At 45.9% G+C, this 22,256-nt stretch overlaps 1 protein-coding gene across 1 annotated transcript; it reads left to right on the top strand.

Moving 5' to 3' along the window:
• Positions 1 to 12,505: 12,505 nt before the first annotated feature.
• LOC101596837 (serine/threonine-protein phosphatase PGAM5, mitochondrial-like) lies at positions 12,506 to 13,448 on the top strand. The gene has a single exon (XM_045159723.1). It carries the CDS (start codon positions 12,506 to 12,508, stop codon positions 13,277 to 13,279), a length of 774 nt encoding a protein of 257 aa, XP_045015658.1. The 3' UTR covers positions 13,280 to 13,448.
• The last annotated feature ends 8,808 nt before the right edge of the window (positions 13,449 to 22,256 follow it).

Raw genomic sequence — 22,256 nt, 5'->3', positions numbered from 1 at the left:
TGTATTAAGGACACAGCATGGATTTCCCATTTTAATCATTTTACATGTACACTTCAGTATATTTACACTGCTGTGCAGCCATCACCTCTACTTGACCACAGAAGTTTCTCACCTCCCCAAAGTGAAACTCTATACCCATTAAACATCAACCCATCCTTCTCACCTCACCAGCTCATGGTAACTATCATTCTATTTTTTTCTCACCATGAATTTGACTATTCTAGATTCTTCATATAAATGGGCCCACATAGTATTTATCCTTTTGTGTAAATATAGTATATATCCTTATTTCACTTAGCACACTGTCTTACAGGCTTGCTCATGTGGTAGCATATGTGTGAATGTCATTTTTTGGAAGCCGAAAATATTACACATATATATGTCACAGTTTGTTCATCTGGTCACCCATTGATAGGCCTGTGGTATCTCCTTTTCTTAAGGCTAGCCAAAGTTAGCAAATCTTGGTTTCTGTCACTTGTACCAAAGCATCTTAATGTGTTCAATGGTCGTCAACCACCACTATACCCAGGCAAAGGCTTCAGAACTGGATGAGGCCTGGAGGCTCTCCCACGTGTGGTTGCTAGCCTCACCCCTCCACAGGGGACTACTACTGCCTGCTTCTTCCAACCTTGAGCAACTAGCTTCTACTCCTTACTATAGGAGTTCATCTCCGCCCTGCTATCTGAAAGAGCTCAAGGATTACAGATACAGATGAACAAACTCCTGCTACCAGCTCATAGCCTAGGGTTACAGAATCACTAACAGATTCAGTATAGGGCTGGAGAAATGGCTTAGCTGTTTAAGGCACTTGCCTGCAAAGTCTAAGGATGCAGGTTCAATTCCCCAGAACGCACATAAACTAGATACACATGATGGTGCAGGTGTCTGGAGTTCATTTGCAGTGGCCCTGGCATGCCCATTCTCTCTCTCTCTCTCTCTCTCTCTCTCTCTCTCTCTCTCTCTCTCATAAATAAATAATAAAGTAAAATAATTTTTTTAAATTCAGTCTAGCCAGGCCTGGTCCTCTGCTTGCAAAAGACAGAGTAGATATGGGGATGGAGAGCCGTGGCAGAGTCTAGATTGACATGGGAGCCAGAAAAACCTCAGAGTATAGACATCTAAGGCAGCAGGAAGCTCCAGACTCCTAGCCAGCATCAAGATCAATGTCAGGGAGTCAAGGTTCCAAGCTCTAAAGGACAGGAGGGAACTGAAAACAGGAAGCATGCACCCATGATGCTGGTAGATTAAAGCTGAAGTGTCATTGTCTTTTTGTTTCTTGTTTTTGTGAGGTAGAGTCTCACTCTACCCAGGCTGACCTGGAATTCACGCTGTAGTCTCAGATTAGCCTTGAACTCACAGTGATCCTCCTACCTCTGCCTCCCAAGTGCTGGGATTAAAGGCGTGTGCCATCACGCTTGGCCACCATTGTCTTTTTTGTCCTCTGCCCATCAGAGGAGTTCAAGGTTGCAGTATCAGTCTGAAATACCAACTAATAACTAAGTGAGACTATATATAGAAAGTCAAATCCTCTCCTGGCACATGATATAAAGCTTTCCAGAAACCCCTAAGCTAGAAAGACTTTTGTGGGTATATTTAATAGTTTCTAAAGAGAACTATTCCTGCTGGGGGGGGTACACACCTTTAGTCCCAGCACAGTCCCAGGAAAAGGTAAGAGAATCACCATAAGTTCAAAGCTAGCCTGGAGCTACAGAGTGAGTTCCAGGTTGGACTGGGCTGGAATGAGGCCCTACATTAAAAAAAAAAAAAAAAAAAGACTATTCCCATTCTTTTCAGTACACACACACACATTCTTGCTCTCTCTTTCTGATTCATGGGAGGGTTTTATCCTAAAGTGAAGACTCATCCACATAAACCTATTCACAAACATTTTACATGACTGTGAGCTTTGTGGAACACAGGTGGCCAGTTGGAGGGAGCAGAATATAAGAGCTATGTTGGTGGACTTTCTTTTCCACTCTTGTATGTGTGACACAAGCGGTAGCTCTGAGTGAGCAAAGGCCACACATGGAAACAAGGGCGGTAACCTAGGCAGGAAGAGAAATAGTGAGAAAGCAACTCTGGGTGATACAAAGAGCACATTCTGGCCACATGGCCTCTCTCTAACCCCAGGACAGGGATGAGACAACAGCTGTCCAGAGGCAGCTTCACAGATGCTATTGGCCTTCTGAGATGGGTCAGGTGAGCCACACTTCTTCCCCAGGGGAGTCTGTGTGTGCCCACACACATATGAGAGCAAGCACTGAGAACCTCCAGCAGCCAGAGTGGACTGGGGGATGTGGTTTAAACTCATGGGCTCCAGGGTGGGCATGGTAGCACACAACTTTAGCCCCAACACTGGGGACGCTGAGGTAGTAGGATCTCCATAAGTTTACCAGTCTAAGTTACAGGCCAACAGACCCTGCCTCAAAGAAATAAAGACCCGGGCGTGATGGTGCACACTGGGGAGACAGAGGTAGGAAGATCGCTGAGAAAGTTCGAGGCCACCCTGAGACTACACAGTAAATTCCAGGTCAGCCTGGGCTAGAGTGAGAACCTACCTTGAAAAAAATTTTTAAAAAGAGAGAGAGAAAGGAAGGAAGGAGGGAAGGAAGGAAGGAAGGAAGGAAGGAAGGAAGGAAGGAAGGAAGGAAGGAAGGAAGGAAAGAAGGAAGGAAGGAAGGCAGCAAGCCAGCCAGGCAGGCATAGTGGCACACCCCTATGATCCCAGCACTCTGGAGACAGATGTAGGAGGATCTGTGAGTTCAAGACCAGCCTGAAACTACAGAGTGAATTCCACGTCAGTTTGGACTAAAGTAAGACCCTACCTCAAAAAGAGAGAGAGAGAGAGAAAGAAAGAGAGAAAGAAAGAAAGAAAGAAAGAAAGAAAGAAAGAAAGAAAGAGGGAAGGAAGGAAAGAAAACAAACCTTTGGCTCCAAATACAGGTTTAAATCCCATCTCTGCCACTTGCTGTGGAGTCTTGGGGAACTACCCTAAGCTCCAGTCCCTCACCTCATGACTTGTACTTCCTTCTCAATGGTGAAAATACTAAGAAGCAATGTGAGGAAATATTTAGCAAATAGTAAGCACTCACCAGACATGCTTTATTATTCCAGTGTCTGGCTTACCCTTAGGAGATAAACTCTGGGTCAGGAAGGAGCTTTCCCTCACTGTGAGCCCAGAGAAGACTTGACCAAGGTCACACTGAGTCACTGGCACATTTGGCACTAGAACTGAGGACATATTTTAAATAAAGAAACCTCTAGGGAGAAATGGCTTAGTGGTTAAAAGCATTAACTGTGAAAGCATGGTGATAGCAGCTTGAATCCCCAGAACCCATGTAAAGCCAGACACAAGTAGCATGTATCTATAATGTATCTGTAATGAGATGCTGAGTCCAAAGTATCCTGGAGCTCACCGGACAGCTAGTCTGCTATTCACAGCAGCAAAATCATAAGAGAAACCCTGTCTCAAAGGACTGTCACCCCAACATTGTCCTGTGTCAAGTGCACGCACGCACACACACACACACTCACTCACAATCCTTCCAATCTATGCAAGCCTGGAGCTCATATGGGAAAGACTGGGTTCATCTGACTAGGGAGGGGAAAGGAGCCCAGTTCTGAGAGCCCTGCAGCAGTCCTGGCTGTGGGTGATGGTGGCTTGGATCAGAGAGATAAAGGCAGATGTAGCAGCTTAGGGAAATGTGTAAATGGTACAACCGGAGAGGCAAACTGAGAGAGACTTGGGCTTGAACGACTCTAAACACAGGGTTTCTCAACTGGAGTACAGAGCACAGATAATTTAATTGAACAGGTCCTCAATTCTGCTAACTATGATGCATAACACTCCCCTCCCCCATACATACACCCCATTCCAAAGCTTTCCTTTTTTCAAGCAGAGAGAAGAGAGACAGATGGGGAGGAGAGAATGGGCATGCCAGAGCATCTAGCCACTACAAACAAACTCTAGACGCACGTGCCACTTTGTGCATCTGGCTTTAAGTGGGTCCTGGGGAATAGAACCTGAGTCATTAGACTTTGCAGGCAAGCACCATAACCGCTGAGCCATCTGTCCAGCGCCCCACACACACCCTATTCTAGATACACAGGAGAGAAAACTATTACATTCAACGCATGGCTTCAGTCAGCTGAACCCAGCTGGGAAATTTTGCCTTAGACAGCTTCTGAGTTACAAGGCCCTTTGTACCTGACTGGCCTCACTAAACAATCATCTGTCATGAAATCTACACAAAAACTTAGATGGTGAGAGGTGGCAGTCGGTGTCATGGAGCCATTTAGGCTGTGAGCCAGAGGTCAGAGCAACGACATGTCACCACACAGATGGTATGTGAATCCGTCTGGGAAGATTTAAGAATTACTGAAAAGCATTGCTTGCCTCACTTTGGAAATTTGGCGGACAGCGCCACCCAGTGGTTAAAAGCTGCAAAGACTAATCATTCTAGTTCTTTAAGGAGCTAGCAAGCAAGCATGAGTACAGAAAACCAGCTTGCAGATACTAAGGCAGCCTCTCCTGCTACCCACATCTCCCATCCTCTCTCTGCTTTCTCACCTCCACTCCGAGGACACTGATCTCACAGAATTTACCTGTTAGTGGAAGAGACCATACACAAATGTGTTACATCCCAACCTATAAACAGAATGGAGCACAGTAAGGCGGAAGGTGAAGATTGCAGGTGATAACTTCATACTATTCGATAGAACCAAGAAAAGCGGGATAGAGAGATGGCTTAGCAGTTAGGGCACTTGCTTGCAAAGCCTAAAGACCCAGGTTTGATTCCCCAGGACCCACATAAGCCAGATGCACAAAGTGGCACATGCATGTGGAGTTTGTTTATAGTGGCTAAAGGCCCTGGCACACCCATTCTCATTCTCTCTCTCTCTCTTTCTCTTCCCCCCCCCCATAAATAAATATAAAATATTTTTTTAGTCTAGCCAGGTGTGGTGGCACACATCTTTAATCTCAATCCCAGCACTTGGGAGGCTGAGGTAGGAGGATCACCATGAGTTCAAGGCCATACTGAGACTATATAGTGAATTCCAGGTCAGCCTGAGCTAGAGAGCGAGACCCTACCTCGAAAAACAACAATAAAAATAGAGTCCCTTGTGTTGGCCCTTTAACATGACAAATATGTTGTTTTTGTTTTATGGGTGAGAAGACTGAAGGTCAGGGAAGTTAAGCACTTACTAAAGGTTACACAGCTAATAAACAACCCGAATAAGATGTGAAGCTAAATCCACTTTGTTGTTGGCGTTGTTTGAGATACGCTCTCAGTCTACCCCAGGCTGACTTGGAACTCTATAGTCCCAGGCTGACCTCAAACTCACACTGATCCTCCTACTTCCGCCTCCTGAGTACTGGGGTTAAAAGCGTGCACCACCACACCCAATGAAAAATGGCTTTTATGGATGTTTACCAATCGCTAATTGAATGTCTTGTACCCTCAGCTCCTACTTATCCTGTTTGTGATATTTGTTTTAGACATAGTTACACTTCAGGAATTCTCCCACCAAATCTCTCAAGATGAAAATATAAAAACAGGGCTGGAGGGATGGCTTAGAAGTTAAGGTGTTTGCCTGCAAAGCCAAAGGACCAAGGTTCCATTCCCCAGGACCCACGTTGGCCAATGCACAAGGGGGCACACACATCTGGAGTTCATTTGCAGTGGCTGGAGTCCCTGGTGCGCCCATTCTCTCTCTTCCTCTTTCTCTCTCTCTCTCCCTCTTTCTCTGACAAATAAATAAATAAATAAAAACAAAGAAGAAAGTTCTAAGTTCTGGACTTCAGGACTGAAGATACTTCTGTTCCCCTCCTTTTGGTCATCAAATTATTGAAACAATGGACCCTAGGAATTAGAATTTTCCCAGGAATCTCGCGCTTGGGCGGAAGGGAAGATGATGCCTAGCACCAGCCAGGGGAGAAACCTGTCTCCTGGCAAGAGATTTCACACAGCCCTGACAACTTGTCGGAGCACCTTATAGGGCAGGCTAGAGCAGAGACAATGATGGACAAGACCACGCCCTTGTTACTGGTGGTCTCTGGCTGTTTCCTGGTCCTTGGCATCTTACTCCAAGAACTGAAGAAAGGCGCCTACAAGTAGTGAGGTAGCAGGAAATGTGACAAAGAGCAAAGTGATAGTAAAGGTTTGATCTCACTGCCAAGAGAGCTGGCAGACCACTTAAGGGGAGAGTCCAGGGCACCAGAAAGTAGCCTTAGGGCTTCTCTTTATAGGACTTTTAGGGAAGACTGGACTGGTTGCTGGGGTCCTCTGGTTTGATTGACAGGTTTGGGCTTACTGTGCATGTTCCTTCCCATGATGTATCTGATTTTAATCAGATATGCACCCAGTTATACACAGGCAGAGGATGGTAAACAGGAATTTCTCCCTAAAAAATTCACTTAAAGGATAGTTTGACTTATTGCACATGCACTTGAAACCAGTCTAGGCTGGATGTCCCCCCTGATGTTCTGATCTCAGATCTCTCTAAGAACATGTGTGAGTAGGAAATGATCATGCATCATGGTCACTAAGTGGAAGAGAAGCCTAGTTCATTGTTTAGAGTGGGGTGTGCATGCAGCTTGGTGCTGGGGAGGGTCCCAGGTTGCCAACAGGTGGCTCAAGTGCACTGTGAGGAAAGGGATGTGCCTGCTGGCTGTGCTCCTTCCCTATGCCTAACCTCACACCTCCTCCATTTAAATCTAAACCTCATGCCCAGGGTGCCACAAGTATTTGGGAGTCATTGAACCTCTTTGTCTCACTTTCCAATGTGGCCACATTGAATAAATAACCTTTCTGCTCTTCTCACTATTCTTGTATCTTTAGTTGGTGTATTGAGGATGGGCACCTGAGCCTAGCTTATTAGGAACACCAGGGCCCAAGCCTTGATTCTAAAATTGTTGGTAGCAGGGGGGAACTAAAGTTATCCATAGGAATGGCTACTGTGGACTAAAGCTCTAATAGGAAGCACGTGGGGTTTCTAGACAGATGTGTCGTAAGAAGGAGCCTGGGACAACAGTCACCACTGGAGAGGAAGGGGGAAGCCCAGAAAGGAGAGAGCTAGCAAAGGGGAATCCCAAATCCTTTGTATAAATTTAGCCTAAGTTTCTGAATGACTCCTGACCTAGACACTCTGGAAAAACCAAGAGTATTTGGCAGCTGGACTTAAAGAACTGAACAAAAGATCTTACTTCCCATCCATTGCAAGCATGACAGTTTGTGGTTTGAATCTCTGTCTGTAGGCTGCTAAAAACAAACACAGAAAAGCCCTTCAGAACAGTATGAGAGAATCTAGAGTCTCCGCAACATGATAGTCAGTGTCCAGGGTACAATCCAGTATGATTCAACACAAGACAGCCTAAAGAGAAAAAGTAACCAATAGATACCAGCTCCAAGATGAATCAAATAACATGATCAGAGAAGGGCTATAAAGCAACCTTAGTTTTAGCAAGGCAAAATAAAGCATGATCAGAATGAATGTGAGAAAATAAGAACTCTCAACACAGAAACTGAATTTTAGAGCTAAAACCTCTTTTGACATAACATTAAAATCTACCAGAAAGTTTGGATTCTTGAAGTCAAGAAGGAGAGGAGTTAAAACCAGGTGAGATGGTAAGCACCTGTAATCCCCAGCACTTGGGAGGCAGTAGCAGCAGGATCAGGAGTTCAACCTCGGCTACAGAGAGTTTGAGGCTACCCTGGACTACATAAGGCTCTATCAAAGGGAAGAAAAAAAAAGGAGGGGTGGAATGAAATAGGAAAATGGAAACATATAAAGAAATAATGGACTGGTGTGGTGGTGCACACCTATGGTCACAGTACTTGAGGGAGAAGGAAGGGGAAGGAAAAGAAGGGAGAAGAGAAGAGAGAGAAGAGAGAGGGAAAAGGGAAAATAAAGGAATGGGGAAGGAAAAAAAATTTAAAGGAAATAATGACATGAAGCTTTCCAAATTGGGTAAAAGGCACAAATGTATATATTTATAGGGGATAAAGTCAAAGAAATCCAGGGCTTATATATATCAAAGTCAACATGCTGGAAAAGAAACAAAAGATAAAGAGAAAATTGTGAAAGAAAGGGAGAAAATGACATGAAACACATTGGAAAACAATATTTTGTCAGAAATCATGAAGGCCAGAACACAGATAACATCTTTAAAGCGCTGAAAGAAAACTTGAGATAGTGTATGCTTGACCACTCAGTCTTCTATGCTGAAACCAAAAGTACAAGAATGGGAATTCAGTGGAAAAGTGTCTTTTCCAGATGTTTCCTCTTTTGGATTTTCAGTGCAGCTCAACCAATCCAGGGGGCCAAGGAGAACTTAAATAGACTGGCAGTTAATGAGACACCCTTCTTCAGAGTAGCCTTCAAGCTTTCAGTGAAAGAGCCAAGAGCCCTACCCACAATGGAGGTAAGACTCAAACGAAAAGGAAAGCTCACTGATGCAGCCTCAAGATGTGTCCAGAAGAGGCAGAGCTCTCACTCTGGGAAGAAAATCAATATATAGTCTTATACCAGGCAGGGGATATCTGAAATATAACATAGTTTATCTAATTTAATTAAGCTTTCTCTACAGACTGTGAAACTCCTAGAAGAAAAGTTAAGCCTTTTTCTGTCTCTTCGTGCAGAGATGGATAATTTAATGAGACTGGCCTTAGTCAGCCACTAAGAGGGAAAGGACAGAATGGCAAAAGCACAAGAAAGGCAAGTCAGCAAAGCCCTTGGGGGACAAGCTGGGAGTCAGGACTGATTATAGCCTATAGCTGAGACTAATTCACTACTCTCAGCATGAGTGCCCAAAAAAGCTGTCATCCATCACCACAACACTGGTCTCATAAAATGTGACTACATGGCCTTCTTTGATGGTTTGAATGTGGAGTGTCTCCCATGGCTAGTGGAACCTTCGGGAGGTGGAATGTTGCTGGAGAAAGTGAGCTGCTAAGCAGACCTTGGGGTGTTATAACCCAGCTCTGCTTTCATGAAGGATTGACAATACAAAAAATATATATATATCATTCTCACATCTAGAATCTACCACACCCCAATGAGGGGTTAGGTCTACAAATACGGCTAGTGCATTGTTCATCCCAGAATCCAAAGATGCAGCTACTTGTCACTGCAGACCAAGTATCAAAGGTCATACAAGGTGGCCAGGCTTGGTGGTGCATGCCTTTAATTCCGGCACTCAGGAGGCTAAGGCAGGAGGATCACCATGAGTTCAAGGCCAGCCTGGAGAATTCAAGGTCATCCTGGGCCAGAGTGAGAAACTCAAAAAAAAAAAAAAATCCCACAGGTGGACTCATGCATGGAGGTCAAAAACCACAACACATCGGGAAAGGGTGGAGAAGAGTGTGGGAGAAGAACTAATCAAAATTGAAGACGTTATGAATAAGCCATATGGAAACCTAACTTCGTGTGTGTGTATGAGAAAGATTAGGCAGAAGTATCTTGTGGATAGTGTAGATGTAGATAATGGTGTGCCCAGAACCATAGATTGTATTTAGAAATTTTTCAGTGCCAGGAATGGGATAACTTCCAGCACGTTGTTTGGCCAGGGAAGCCCCCTGATGCCCCCAAAACATTACAGGCTGTTGCCAAGGCTCATGGTTGTCCACCAGAACTCTATAGATGATAAGACCCTATTGCTGAAGACTTCCCATGCCTGGGCTGTAGGTCATTGAAAAATCAAGTTGGAGCTGAGCTGGAAGCCTCCTCCCTGTTGTCTATCTGTCAGGATGCTGAAAAGAGCTATGTAGTCTGCTGGGGGAGAAAAGTCATCAATGGTCTTCAACAGCAGTGGACCCTGCAAGCTTTATGGCTGGCCAGTCAGGTCAAATGTATCTACTGGTGCAATGGTGGCATGTCTGTTCTAGGGGAAACCACCTGCTCTCTGAGTGGATGAGACCTGTTCCATGGAAGGGAAAGCATGGCTGATAATGAAAACCTAATCAAAAGCCTATGGAGGTTGGGCCTGGTGGCCCACACCTTTAATCCCAGCACTTGGGAGGCTGGGGTCGGAGGATCACTATGAGCTCGAGGCCACCCTGAGATTTCATAATGAATTCCAAGTCAGCCTGGTATAGATTGAAACCATATCTCAAAAACAAACAAACAAACAAAGCCTATGGATTGGGAGGTCATAAATCCTAGGGGAGAACTACTACTATTATCTGGCTAAGTGGAGATATTATTCCCACCAAACTGCCCTCTGAATACTTGTGCTTATGCCGATATATTAATGCTACTCTCACTTTCGATTAAAGAAAATTCTCTTTTCAGATGATGGTGACCCATTAGAGTGACTCAAAACTCACCAAAGGGCTGAGAAGTGACAGTAGAGTGTTTGTAGCACTGGCCAGGTGTGGTGACACACACCTTTAATCCCAGCACTTGGGAGGCAGAGGTAAGAGGATCACCTTGAGTTTGAGACCACCCTGAGACTACATAGTAAATTCCAGGTCAGCTTGGGGCTACAGCCAGACCCTACCTTGAAAATAAGAAGAAAGAGAGAGGGAGGGAGAAAGAAAGGAGGGAGGGAGGGACTGGAAACACCATTGGTAAGAAAGCAATCATCAGATAGGTATGAATGTACACACCTGTGATCCCAGTACTCAGGAGGTAGAAGAAGGCAGATCACAAGTTCAAGTTCAAAAACCTGAGCTATATAACAAGACTCTGTCTCAAAATGACAATTTTAAGGAAAAACAACAACAACAAGAGAGTCTGCAACACGCTTTTATTTGCAGTGTGATCCTAGGGAAACACTGTCTTCGGCTGGCCTTGCACCCACCCTGCCCCGTCAGGGTCTGTCACCGTCTGGTAACTAACAGGATGAGTTCTAATTCCTCAGTTCTGAACTGATGTTTCATGCCTCCCATCTTCCTGGGAGCAGTGGGATAGTCACCACATGGCCTTTCCATGGTGATGTTAGAGAAGTGAGAGACACAACCTCAACCTGTGCATGCAGCCGCTGGCTTGGTTTCACCTTGAGTCTCCAGGTTAGAAAAAATAAATAAATAAACCCACAGATGCTGGGAAGATGGATGAGCAGTTAAAGGTACTTGCTTGCAAAGACTACTGGCTTGGGGTTCAATTTCCAAGCCACCCATATAGGCTGGACACCAAAAGCACAAACATCTGGTGTTTATTTGCAGTAGCAGGAGGCCATGTCATACACACACACACATAAACACATGTGTATGCATGTGTACATTCATGTGTGGAAAATAAGTACTTTAAAATATATAACACAAGGGCTGGAGAGATGGCTTAGCCATAAGACCTCGGTTCGATTCCCCAGGACCCACATAAGATACACAAGCTGTGCATGCATCTGGAGTTCGTTTGCAGTGCCTGGAAGCCCTGGTGCACCCATTCTCTCTTTCTCTCTATTTGCCTCTTTCCCTCTCTCAAAATAAATAAATAAAAATAAAATATGTAAAATATAACACAAAATTGCATGGAAAAGATGTAAATTGCTGGTGAATTGGAACAATAATAGTTTTACTACAAAGCAATGGACTGGGAAAATCTATTACATTCTTGAATTCTTGGTTTCATTTTCCTCCATCTTGCCGATAGTCCCTAGATGACAGGGCTGTGGGGGAAAAAAAGATGAAATGTATATAAATGAGGTTTGAGACTACTCTAAGTCCTGCCATTTCAAATAGGTCTTTTTGGCACAAGGATTATTTTGAGCTGATTAGTTTGGGAGACAGCAGACAGACTTCAAGGAAGCTCTGTAAAGGAATGGTGCCCTTTTATAAGAGAAGTGTGCATCTATAAAGGGAAAACTCTATTGGTAAAGGTGTCTATCTCTGAACCAAAACTTAATCAATGAAAAAAAAAAAAAAACTCAATCATCAGCTTCAATTGTATATTAAAATCCTGAGGGGGCCAGGCGTAGTGGCGCACGCCTTTAATCCCAGCACTCGGGAGGCAGAGGTAGGAGGATCGCTGTGAGTTCGAGGCCACCCTGAGACTCCATAGTGAATTCCAGGTCAGCCTGGGCTAGACTGAGACCCTCTCTCGAAAAATCAAAAAAAAAATAAAATAAGATAAAATTTTTTAAATGTGGGGGAGAACAAAAAAAAAAATTGCATTTCCTCTCTTCTTCCTCACCCCCTCCCTCTCCCTCTTCCCCCTGTCCTTCCGGGGTTGCCCTGATGGGAGCTGCTCTTTCTGCCACACCCACCCTGTCACAATGGCCTGCGCCCTCTGAAACTGTGAGCCAAAACAAACCTGCCCCCCCCCTCTTAAATTCGCAGCCACAAAGCCCTGACACCCCACCGCCTCTGGCCCTGCCCTTCAAACGCGTTCCCGGAAAGGGGGCGCCGAGGGAAAAGGCTCGAACAGGCGGCATGAGCCAGACTTGGTGAGAGAAGAAGAGTCACCGGGCGATGCCGCAGCGAAGCGCTCTCTGCGATCGCGTCTCTCCGCGCGGGGCGGAAGGAGCCCTGTGACCGCCGGCGCCCTTCCCCGCGGGGCGCGCATGGCGTGGCGGCGACGCGCGCTGCGGCTGGCGGCCTGCGGGCTGGCGGGCGGCTCGGCCGCGCTCCTCTTCTCCGCCCTGGCGGCGGGCGAGCTGCTGCCGGGCTGCGGCAGGGACGCCGCCGGGGCCGGGGCCGGGCCCGGGGTCTGGGACGCCAACTGGGACCGCCGGCAGCCGCGCCGGGCCACGGCCACGAGGCACCTGTTCCTCGTCCGCCACGCGCAGTACCGCGGCCGCGGCGCCGGCGACTCGGGCGGCGCGCTGACCCCGCTGGGCCGGCAGCAGGCCGAGCTCACGGGGCTCCGACTCGCCAGCCTGGGCTTCAGGTTCGACCGACTCGTCCACTCCTCCATGAGCCGCGCCGTCGAGACCTCGGACATCATCGGCCGGCACCTGCCCGGGGTGCCCCGAGCCGGCACCGACCTCCTGCGCGAGGCCGCCCCCGCCCGGCCCGACCCGCCCCCGGCCCGCGGGAAGCCCGAAGCCGGGAGGTGCTGCCAAGACGCAGCCCGGATGGAGGCCGCCTTCCGCAGCTACATCCACCGGGCCGAGGCCGGCCAGGAGGAGGACAGCTACGAGATCCTCGTGGGCCACGCCAACGTCATCCGCTACATGGTGTGCAGGGCGCTGCAGTTTCCCCCCGAAGGCTGGCTGCGCCTCTCCCTCAACCACGGCAGCATCACCCACCTGCTGATCAGACCCAACGGCCTGGTGGCACTCCGGACCCTGGGGGACACGGGGTTCATGCCCCCTGACAAGATCACCCGGTCCTGAGGGATGCCCATGACACTGGGACACCCTCCTGCAGCGGGCGACCTGGCTGCAAGCCTGCTTCTCTTCCTCGGGCTTGTCTGCAGGAAGAGGCTGGAAGGGGAAGTAGAAGTGTCTCAAATGCCACGTTTGGGTGCTTATTTCTGACCCAGGCTGCAAAGGGAAACTTTTATGTCTGGTGGCCTTTTTTTTTTTTTTTTTTTTTTGCAAGTTTTTCTACTCTACTGGACCCACCAGCATAGACTTGGGTGTGGGGAGAGAGCCTTCTGGAGCAAGAAGATGGGCCTGTCCTGAACAGGCCTGGGTATCATCTCCTCAGAGGACCACAGTACATCTTGGGCAGAAGATCTGTCGGGAGGGACAAATAAGGTTTTGTTCACAGCGCATTTATTTCACATAGTCTCGTCGGTTCCAAAAACTTTTGTCACTTAAATATGCGTCAAGAATCTCCTCACATGAGTTGGTGAAAACCAACTTCTCAGCTCAGAGATCCTGACGCCATTGTCTCTGACTTCTTTGGAAGGCACAAGGATTGACCTTGGACAGGTGGACCTTCAACGGTGAGAGAAATGAGGCTGAAAGGGGGCTGTGGCCTGTGTCCACCTCATGGCAGACATCAGAGTAGAGATTCCCTGGGGGCAAGGAAATATCCCAGAGTGGCTGGGTGGTGTTATAAGCCTGTAGTTCTAGCAACTGGTAAGCTGAGGCAGGAGGATTACAAATTTTCAGGCCAGCCGGAGTGACACAGAAAGAACTTGCCTAATAAAACAAAAGTATTACAGCTCCGTTTGAGTTTGCTTCTGGCTACTGCTAATCTTTTGGGCTTATGGGTTAAGACGTTTCAAAATGCATCTGTTCCAAATATTGTTATAATTTAAGAAAAACAATATTTTTCTTTCTTTTGCTTTTTGAAACAGACTCTCACTCTGTTGTCCAGGCTGGCCTTGAACTTGGGAGCCCCCTCCGCTTCCCAAGTGCTTAAACTGCAGGCATGCAACACCATACCTGGCCCAAAACACAGTTTCTATGAACCAGTGTAGGGGCATTGCCTCCCAGGTCCAATTTTAAAAGACCTTCAAGCCCCTAACTATGCTTAAGTTAGCCTTCATCTGCCCAGCAAGGCACAGTCAGGCCTGTTGGTAGAAACTCAGCCAAATCCAGCCATGGGAGGCGAGGGTGAGAAGCGTGAGGAGGGATGAAATGACTCCCGAGTCCCTCTTTCACTCTGCATCAAGTAAAACAACAAAAATCTTTCCTGATTTCATCTTTAAATTTCATTTGCAAATCATCAGGTGTTGAGAATGTCATTAACCTCCATCATCAAGATGGGTGTATTTTAAACTCTAGAGGCATCAATAGCACATTCCTGCTGTCTGAAGAGCAAACCTTCCATGAGGCCACAGGGAGTGTTGAAACTCAGCCAGCTCTGGCTGTGGTTCTGACTTAGAATGAGTGGTAGAGCAGCCAACTCCGCCTCCTGGGCAGCGTCATTCAATCACAGAAGGTTGTCCACAGAATTCTGATGAAATCAGCTTCTGGACTGCAACTGACCTCACCCGATGGTGACAGAAAAAAATTCTGCCAACACACTTACGATAGCAGAGAGGAAAAAAGTGAACAGGCCTTGATGAAAACAGAGACCCTGACCCAGTGTTAGAAGCACTAACGACTGCAGATGCTTGATAAGAAAGGAGTTCGGGCTGGATAGATGGCTCAGTGGTTAAGGCATTTGCTTACAAAGCTTGCTGACCTGAGTTTGATTCCCCAGTACCCATGTTAAGGCAGAGGCACCAAGTGGCACATGCATCCAGTGTTTAATTTGTAATGGCTGGAGGCCCTGGCACACCCAGTCTCTCTCTCTCTCTTTCTCTCTCTCTCTCTCTGCTTCAAATAAATAAATAAAAATATTTTTAAAGAGTTCAGTTTCTGCTATTTCAACCTGTATGATTTTTTTTTTTTATTACCAGCAGTTTATTTTGAAGACGCTAGCTGTATAATCTCTGTATCTAATTTAGGGAGATTTGTAGCCGAAAAATATGCTTGCTATTCATAAAATTTTGAAGATGAACTTTACATTTTAAGTACAGTCTAAATACTTTGTAAATATTACATATGTTTTTATATTATATGTGATATGCATATTATATATTAGCTATAATATATGCCATTTTATACATACTAAAGCACTATATAATGCAAATTTATTTATATATAAACATATATATTTACATGTAGTAATATGATATGATAATTGCATATATGTTGTATATACTATAAAATATATATGATATATGTTAATTTCATTTATTATATTTCTTGAAGATAGGTTTTATTATATTTTTTGAATTTTCAAGATGATCCCCCTACTTCTGCCTCCCAAGTGCTGGAATTAAAGGTGTTTCCTATCACACTCAACCTGTATGATTTTTAATAAACCATTCCTTATAGCTGAAATGTATATTTGTTCACACTTAATTAGATGTACACATCAAGAGGCACATACACACAAGTGTGTATTTATGCTTGCATAATACAAAAGCTGACTTCTGGGCTGGAGTGATAGCTTAGCAGTTAAGCGCTTGCCTGTGAAGCCTAAGGACCCCGGTTCGAGGCTCTATTCCCCAGGTCCCACGTTAGCCAGATGCACAAGGGGGCGCACGCGTCTGGAGTTCGTTTGCAGTGGCTGGAAGCCCTGGCGCGCCCATTCTCTCTCTCTCTCTATCTGTCTTTCTCTCTGTGTCTGTCGCTCTCAAATAAATAAATTTTAAAAAAATGAACAAAAGCTGACTTCTCCAAGTGTCTATAGCTATTTATAGAAGTGTCATTTTTTAAATATTTTATTTTTATTTATTATTTGAGAGATATATATAGAGAGAGACACAGAGACAGAATGGGTGACCCAGGGCCTCCAGCCACCTCAAATGAACTCCAGATGCATGTGCCACTTTGTGCATCTGGCTTTACATAGGTACTGGGGAATCGAACATGGGTCCTTTGGCTTTTCAAGCAAGCACCTTAACTGCTAAGCCATCTCGCTGGCCCAAATATTTTATTTTGATTTATTTATTTGAGAGAGAGAAAGAGGTAAATATAGAGAGGAAATGGAACTGGACGTGGCACATGCCTCGAATTCCAGCACTTGAGGAGGCAGAGGTAGGTGGATCACTGTGAGTTTGAGGCCACTCTGAGACTACATAGTGAATTCCAGGGCTAGAGTGAGACCCTACCTCAAAAAACCAAAAGCGTGTGCCACCACATCCAGCTTGTTTAAAAAAATTATTTTTATTTATTTATTTATTTCAGAGAGAGAAAGAGTTAGAGAGATAGAATGGGCATACCAGGGCTTCCTGCCACTGCAAACTCCAAATGCATGTGCCACCATGTGAATCTGGTTTACATGGATACCGGGGAATTGAACCTGGATCCTTAGGCTTAGCAGCCAAATGCCTTAACTGCTAAGCCATCTCTCCAGCCCCCAGAAGTGTCACTTTTTTGTCTTGTTCATAATAGTAAGTTTTGTTTGTGATTATAAAATTCATATTGAAATTTTTCAACACATCAAATTCTAAGTATTTCATTTTTACTCCTGTACACGACATTACATCAGACTAGTAAGAAGATTTAAAAAAAAAAAATCTCAGGCTGGAGAGATGGCTTAGTGGTTAAGTGCTTGCCTTGAAGCCTAAGGACCCCAGTTCGAGGCTCAATTCCCCAGGACCCACATTAGCCAGATGCACAAAGGGGCGCATGTGTCTGGAGTTCGTTTGCAGTGGCTGGAAGCCCTGGCATGCACATTCTCTCCCTCTCTCTCTCTCTCTCTCTCTCTCTCTCTCTCTCTCTCTCTCTCTCTCTCTCCCTCTTTCTCTCTGTGTCACTCTCAAATAAATAAAATTTTTTTTAAATCCCAATAGTCCCAACCACCCTTAAGAGGGAATTATTTGTTAAATTGTTCTTGTCAAATAAAGGGTAAATGGAAGATAAGAGTCAGTGCAATGGGTTGAGAAGGTAGAAAGAAATGGCAAATGAAACTATTGTATATACAATATGGTTGAAGAGTGAAGAAAGCAGAAAAAGGAAGAAGTGTGTCTGGGGAAACAAAAGTCCAAGCAACATGAGAAGAAATTGACCAAGAAAAAAATCCAGGCCAGGAGAGATGGCTTAGTGGTTAAGGCACCTGCCTAAAAAGCCAAAGGACCCAGGTTCAGTTCCCCAGTACCCACATAAAGCCAGATGCACAAGGTGGTGCATGTGTCTATAGTTCATTTGCAGTGAATAGAGGCCCTGGCACACCCATTCTCTCCCTCTCTCTCTCTCTTTCTCTTTCTCTTTCTCTCTCTCATAAATAAATATTTGATTAAAAAAAAAAAAAAAGAAATCCAGACAGGCGTGCTGGTGCACGCCTTTAATTCCAGCACTCAGGAGGCAGAAGTAGGAGGATCACCATAAGTTAAAGGCCACCCTGAGACTACATAGTGAATTCCAGGTCAGCCTGGGCCAGGGTGAGACCCTACCTCAAAAAACAAAAAAAAAAAGAAAGAAAGGAAAAGAAATCCAAGTGAGCCCAGAGAACATCTGACTAGGGATGTCTGATTTTACTTTAGATTATTTATATTTCTGCAATTTAAACCACCAAAGATCCCCCTATGCTCCCAGGGAAGTCTGGCCTGCGCCCACATGCTGGTAGTGTTAGGAGAAACAAGGGTTAGAGAAGTGGAGGGAAGAGTGGCCCACCCTCTCAGTGAAAGTGGACTGCTTGTGTCTGCTCCGTATGTGGTCCTAATGGGACTGTCTGTCCCATGGACTCCCGCCAAACCTGAATGACCTTAGAGATTAGTCTAAGACATCACTTCTCTGCCTTTTGGGATAAGATGAAATGGAGATGAGTCCAAGAGGTGGCCACACAGGGCTGCTTGGAGTCCCCTCCCTTAGATCACTAAGGAATATCAGGAGAAAGTTCACTCCTACTGGCATTGGCTGAGTTAGAATCATGAAGGACTTAAATCTGATTTATTCTCTTCCACCTCTGCAAAAAGAAAATTCACCTTTATGAAAAGTGGACAACATAATGAAGAAACAGTGATGAAAGGTAGAGGATAAGAAAGCTGGGTTCAATGAGTAAAGTGATTGCTGCTCAGAAGTACAAAGACTTTAGCTCAGATCCCAAGAACCCCATGTAAAAACTGAGCATGGTGAAGACAGGCTGATCCCATAGGGCTCGTTGGCTAGCCAATGTCCTAGACTCAGTGAGATCCTATCTCAAAGAGTAAGGGGAGAAACTTTGAGGTGTCTGCTCCCTTCTTTGAGACTATCTCAAAGATCTCTCCCCACTGCAAACAAACAGCAACTCTGCCAGATTGCAAAGGAACGTCAGAATAGCTCAGGATTCTCTCTCTCCCATTGTCATAGGCTCACTGAGGTCACAGATGTGTGCACGTCTTTGCATCTGCCTTTATGTGGGTGCTGGGAAACGGGACCTGGGCCAGCAGGATTGGCAAGCATTTACTTTTAACTGCTGAGCCCAGCCCCGGTCACATACTAAGAAGTATCTTTTTGTGTCTGTTTTGTCACCAATTCAAGTTGCAGGGGGATGAGCAGTGGAAATAAAAAAGGAAACTAGGGCTAGAGAGATGGCTTAGCAGTTGAGCGCTTACCTATGGAGCCTAAGGACACGGGTTCAAGGCTTGGTTCCCCAGCACCCATGTAAGCCGGATGCACAAGGTGTTGCATGCAATCTGGAGTTTGTTTGCAGTGGCTGCACCCATTCTCTCTCTCTCTCTATCTGCCTCCTCTCTCTCTTTCTCTCCCTCTCCCTCTGTCTCTCTCTTTCTCTCATAAATTAAAAAAAAAAAAGTTAAAAAAAGAAAGAAAGAAACTAATACTGGGCCTCAGTTCTCAACTGGACTGTTGACTCAGCAACTATGTAACATGGGTGAAAATAAGGATTGAAAAAGAGATCACATGCCTTTAATCCCAGAATTTGGGAGGCAGAGGTAGGAGGATCACTGTGAGTTCAAGACCAACCTAAGGTTACATAGTGAATCCCAGGTCAGCCTGGGCTAGAGGGAGACCCCACCTCTGAAAATCGAAGAGAGAGAGAGCTGAGAGCAGCTGGGACTCTCACTGGTCTGAGAAACAAAAGCCCTGGGTCTGCAGCTCCATGGGGATTCTCCCTTCAACAGCCACTCGAGGCCACAGAGCACAGCTGTTCTCATTTACTGGGGGGCGCCTACAGGCGCTGCAGTAGTGACCTCCTCTCTTCCCGGTCAGCTGAGCTACAGTGAGAAAGCGGGCTAGCAGGAGCATGGCGCTCTCAGCAGCCTTCCCAGCTTGAACCGCAGAGGCTGCAGCTTCAACCAAAGCTTGTACAGCCCTGAAGTCTGTGCTCTCTCCGTTTCTCACCTCCCCACCCCGGCACCGTGCGGCACCCTCTTGAGAGGATGTAATGCTCTACCCTGCCCCCAACTCCTCTTTAGAGGGAGGCATAGCACAAAAGGTTGTTTGGGTGTCAAGTATAAGTCTAAAAGCCCACTTCCCCAATGCGGTGAAGGGTGGGATGAGTGCAGAGGTGAGGGGCCTGCCGTTGGGGGGGAGCGTGCAGGAGTCAGGATGCCCCAGAAGCACGTACTGAGTGCAGCCTGGTCTCTCACTGCTCAGAAGGGTCCTGGAAGCTCTGAGGCCAGAATGAAGTTTTATGGGAACTCTCCTTCTCCAACACTGGGCCTGACATTTTGTTTGTTTGCTTTTATTTGCACATTGTGTGTGTGTGTGTGTGTGTGTGTGTGTGTGTGTGTGCATGCGTGTGCGTGCTAGGTTCTCTGAAACAAAACACTAGATACTTGTGCCACTGTCTGTGGCCACCTTTATGTGGGTGTGTGGGAAACGGAAGCCAGGCCATCAGACTTTGGAGCAAGTACTTTTAACTGCTGAGCCATCTCCCCAGCCCCTAACACGGCTTTAAAATGGTTTTTGTTGTTTTGTTGTTATTGTTGTTTTTGTCATTTTTTCAAGGTAGAGTCTCACTCTAGCCCAGGCTAACCTGGACTTTACTCTTCAGTCCCAGCTGCACCAGGCTCTTAAAAAATATATTTTTTTACATGTGGATAATTGTGTATATTGTGCATGTCTACTGTGCAAGTGTATGTGTGTGCATGAGTGTGGAGACTAGAGGTTGATGTTGGGTTTCTTTTTCAACTGCTCTCCACCTTATTTTGCTGTTGTTGTTTTTTTGAGATAGGGTCTCACTCTAGCCCAAGCTGGCCTAGAATTCACTATGTAGTCTCAGGCTGGCCTTGCACTCATAGCAATCCTCCTACCTCTGCCTCCTGAGTGCTGGGATGAAAAAGGCGTGCGCCACCACAGCTGCTTTAATTTTTTTTTAATTTATATATTTTCATTTTTCTTTTCTTTTTTTTTTTTTTTTTTCCGAGGTAGGGTCTCACTCTGGTCCAGGCTGACCTGGTATTAACTATGTAGTCTCAAGGTGGCCTCGAACTCATGGCAATCCTCCTACTTATGCCTCCCCGAGTGCTGGGATTAAAGACGTACACCACCATTTTCATTTCTCTACAAAGGTTGAAATTTTATATCCCCTCTCCTATGGTCCCATTTTCCCTGAGGGCTCTCCTCAGTAGGTTTATTGTTATTCACTGTTGTGTGACTAAGGTCTCAGTCAAGCTCTGTGAGGTGGGGACTGTACCTCAGGATATTTCTACCCACCCCGTGGCTCTTACAGTCTCCCTGCTCCTGATCCCTCTTCCACAATGGTCCCTGAAGTTTTGGTGGCTCCATTAGCAGTCTGGTTTAGTGTTGAGTTCTCTGTAGCCTCTGGGTTTCTGATTTGGTGGGTTTCAACTGACCACAGTATCTGTTGCTGTTCCCCGGAAGCTGGTTGTCAGATTAGTAGTAGGAACAATACTCACGTTGCTGTTTCCTCTGCAATTTCTTGTGGGCCCAGTAGATGTGGTAGAGGTGGCATATTTTATGGTAGGCAGTTGGCTGTCTTTTTTTGGTCATGTTTGATGGATCTTGGATCTCCTGAAGTTGCTCTGCCATCTTCACAGTTTGGGGTGGGGGGGATTATTATATGGAATCTTGTCTCTACATTTCTTTGCTGTTTTGGGCTCCTATTCTGCCATCTTAACCGGGAGGAAATCTCACCACCTTATTTTTTGAGACAGGCTCTCTCATTGAACCTAAAGCCCACAGCTCACTGATTTGGCTAGACTAGTAGCCAGTGAGTCCCAGGATTCCCTGTCTCCGCTTCCCCAGCTCTTACAAGGGTTCTAACTTCCAGTTCTCACATTTGCACCGAAAGCACTATACCCCTGAGCCGTTTCCCAGCCCCTGGGTCTCACTTTTTAAGACAAAACAGATATTCACATGATACATAATTCTTTTTCTTTTTTGGTGGAGAATTGTTTTGTTTTGTTTGGGGAGCGGGGCACCTTCTGTTATTTCTGGAGACAGGGTCTTACTCTGCAGCCCAGGCTGGCCTCAAACTCATGCTCCTCCCACCTCAGTCTCATGAGTTCTGGGATCACAGGCATGCCAACATGCCCAGCTTTGAGATGAAGGTTCGAAGAGGTATATAAGTAAAAGAGAAGCCTTCTACCTCCAACGCAGGCTTCTGTCTCCTTTACCTTCCTGACTAGAAGGTCACCATTACTAGTTTCTTAGCTGCCTCTTTAGAGAGGGAGTCTATGCATTCACAGAGATGTTTTTGGTCTACATTAGCCCCACACGAATGGTAGCACACTCCCGCAGCCACTCTGCTCCCCTTGCTTCATTCACTTACTTTATCCCAGAGGTCAGTCTACCTGTGCATGTGGGAGCTGCCTCATTCCCATGCTGCTGCCTGACATGACCTTACATGGGAACGCCAGGATGGCTTCACTAGTCCCTTATGATGGACAATTCGGCTGACTCCGGTGCTCATTATTGCAAACCATGATAGGTCAGGCACAGATAAATTGTACCTGTG

The sequence above is a fragment of the Jaculus jaculus genome, chromosome 9 (genome assembly GCF_020740685.1).
Source record: "Jaculus jaculus isolate mJacJac1 chromosome 9, mJacJac1.mat.Y.cur, whole genome shotgun sequence".
Classification (NCBI taxonomy): Eukaryota; Metazoa; Chordata; class Mammalia; order Rodentia; family Dipodidae; genus Jaculus; species Jaculus jaculus.
The sequence above is the reverse complement of the archived record's forward strand: the minus strand, read 5'-3'. Positions and strand labels throughout refer to the sequence as shown.

Bases quoted from the DNA above. Each gene is read 5' to 3' on its own strand.
- LOC101596837 (XM_045159723.1), top strand. From the start codon at position 12,506: ATGGCGTGGCGGCGACGCGCGCTGCGGCTGGCGGCCTGCGGGCTGGCG.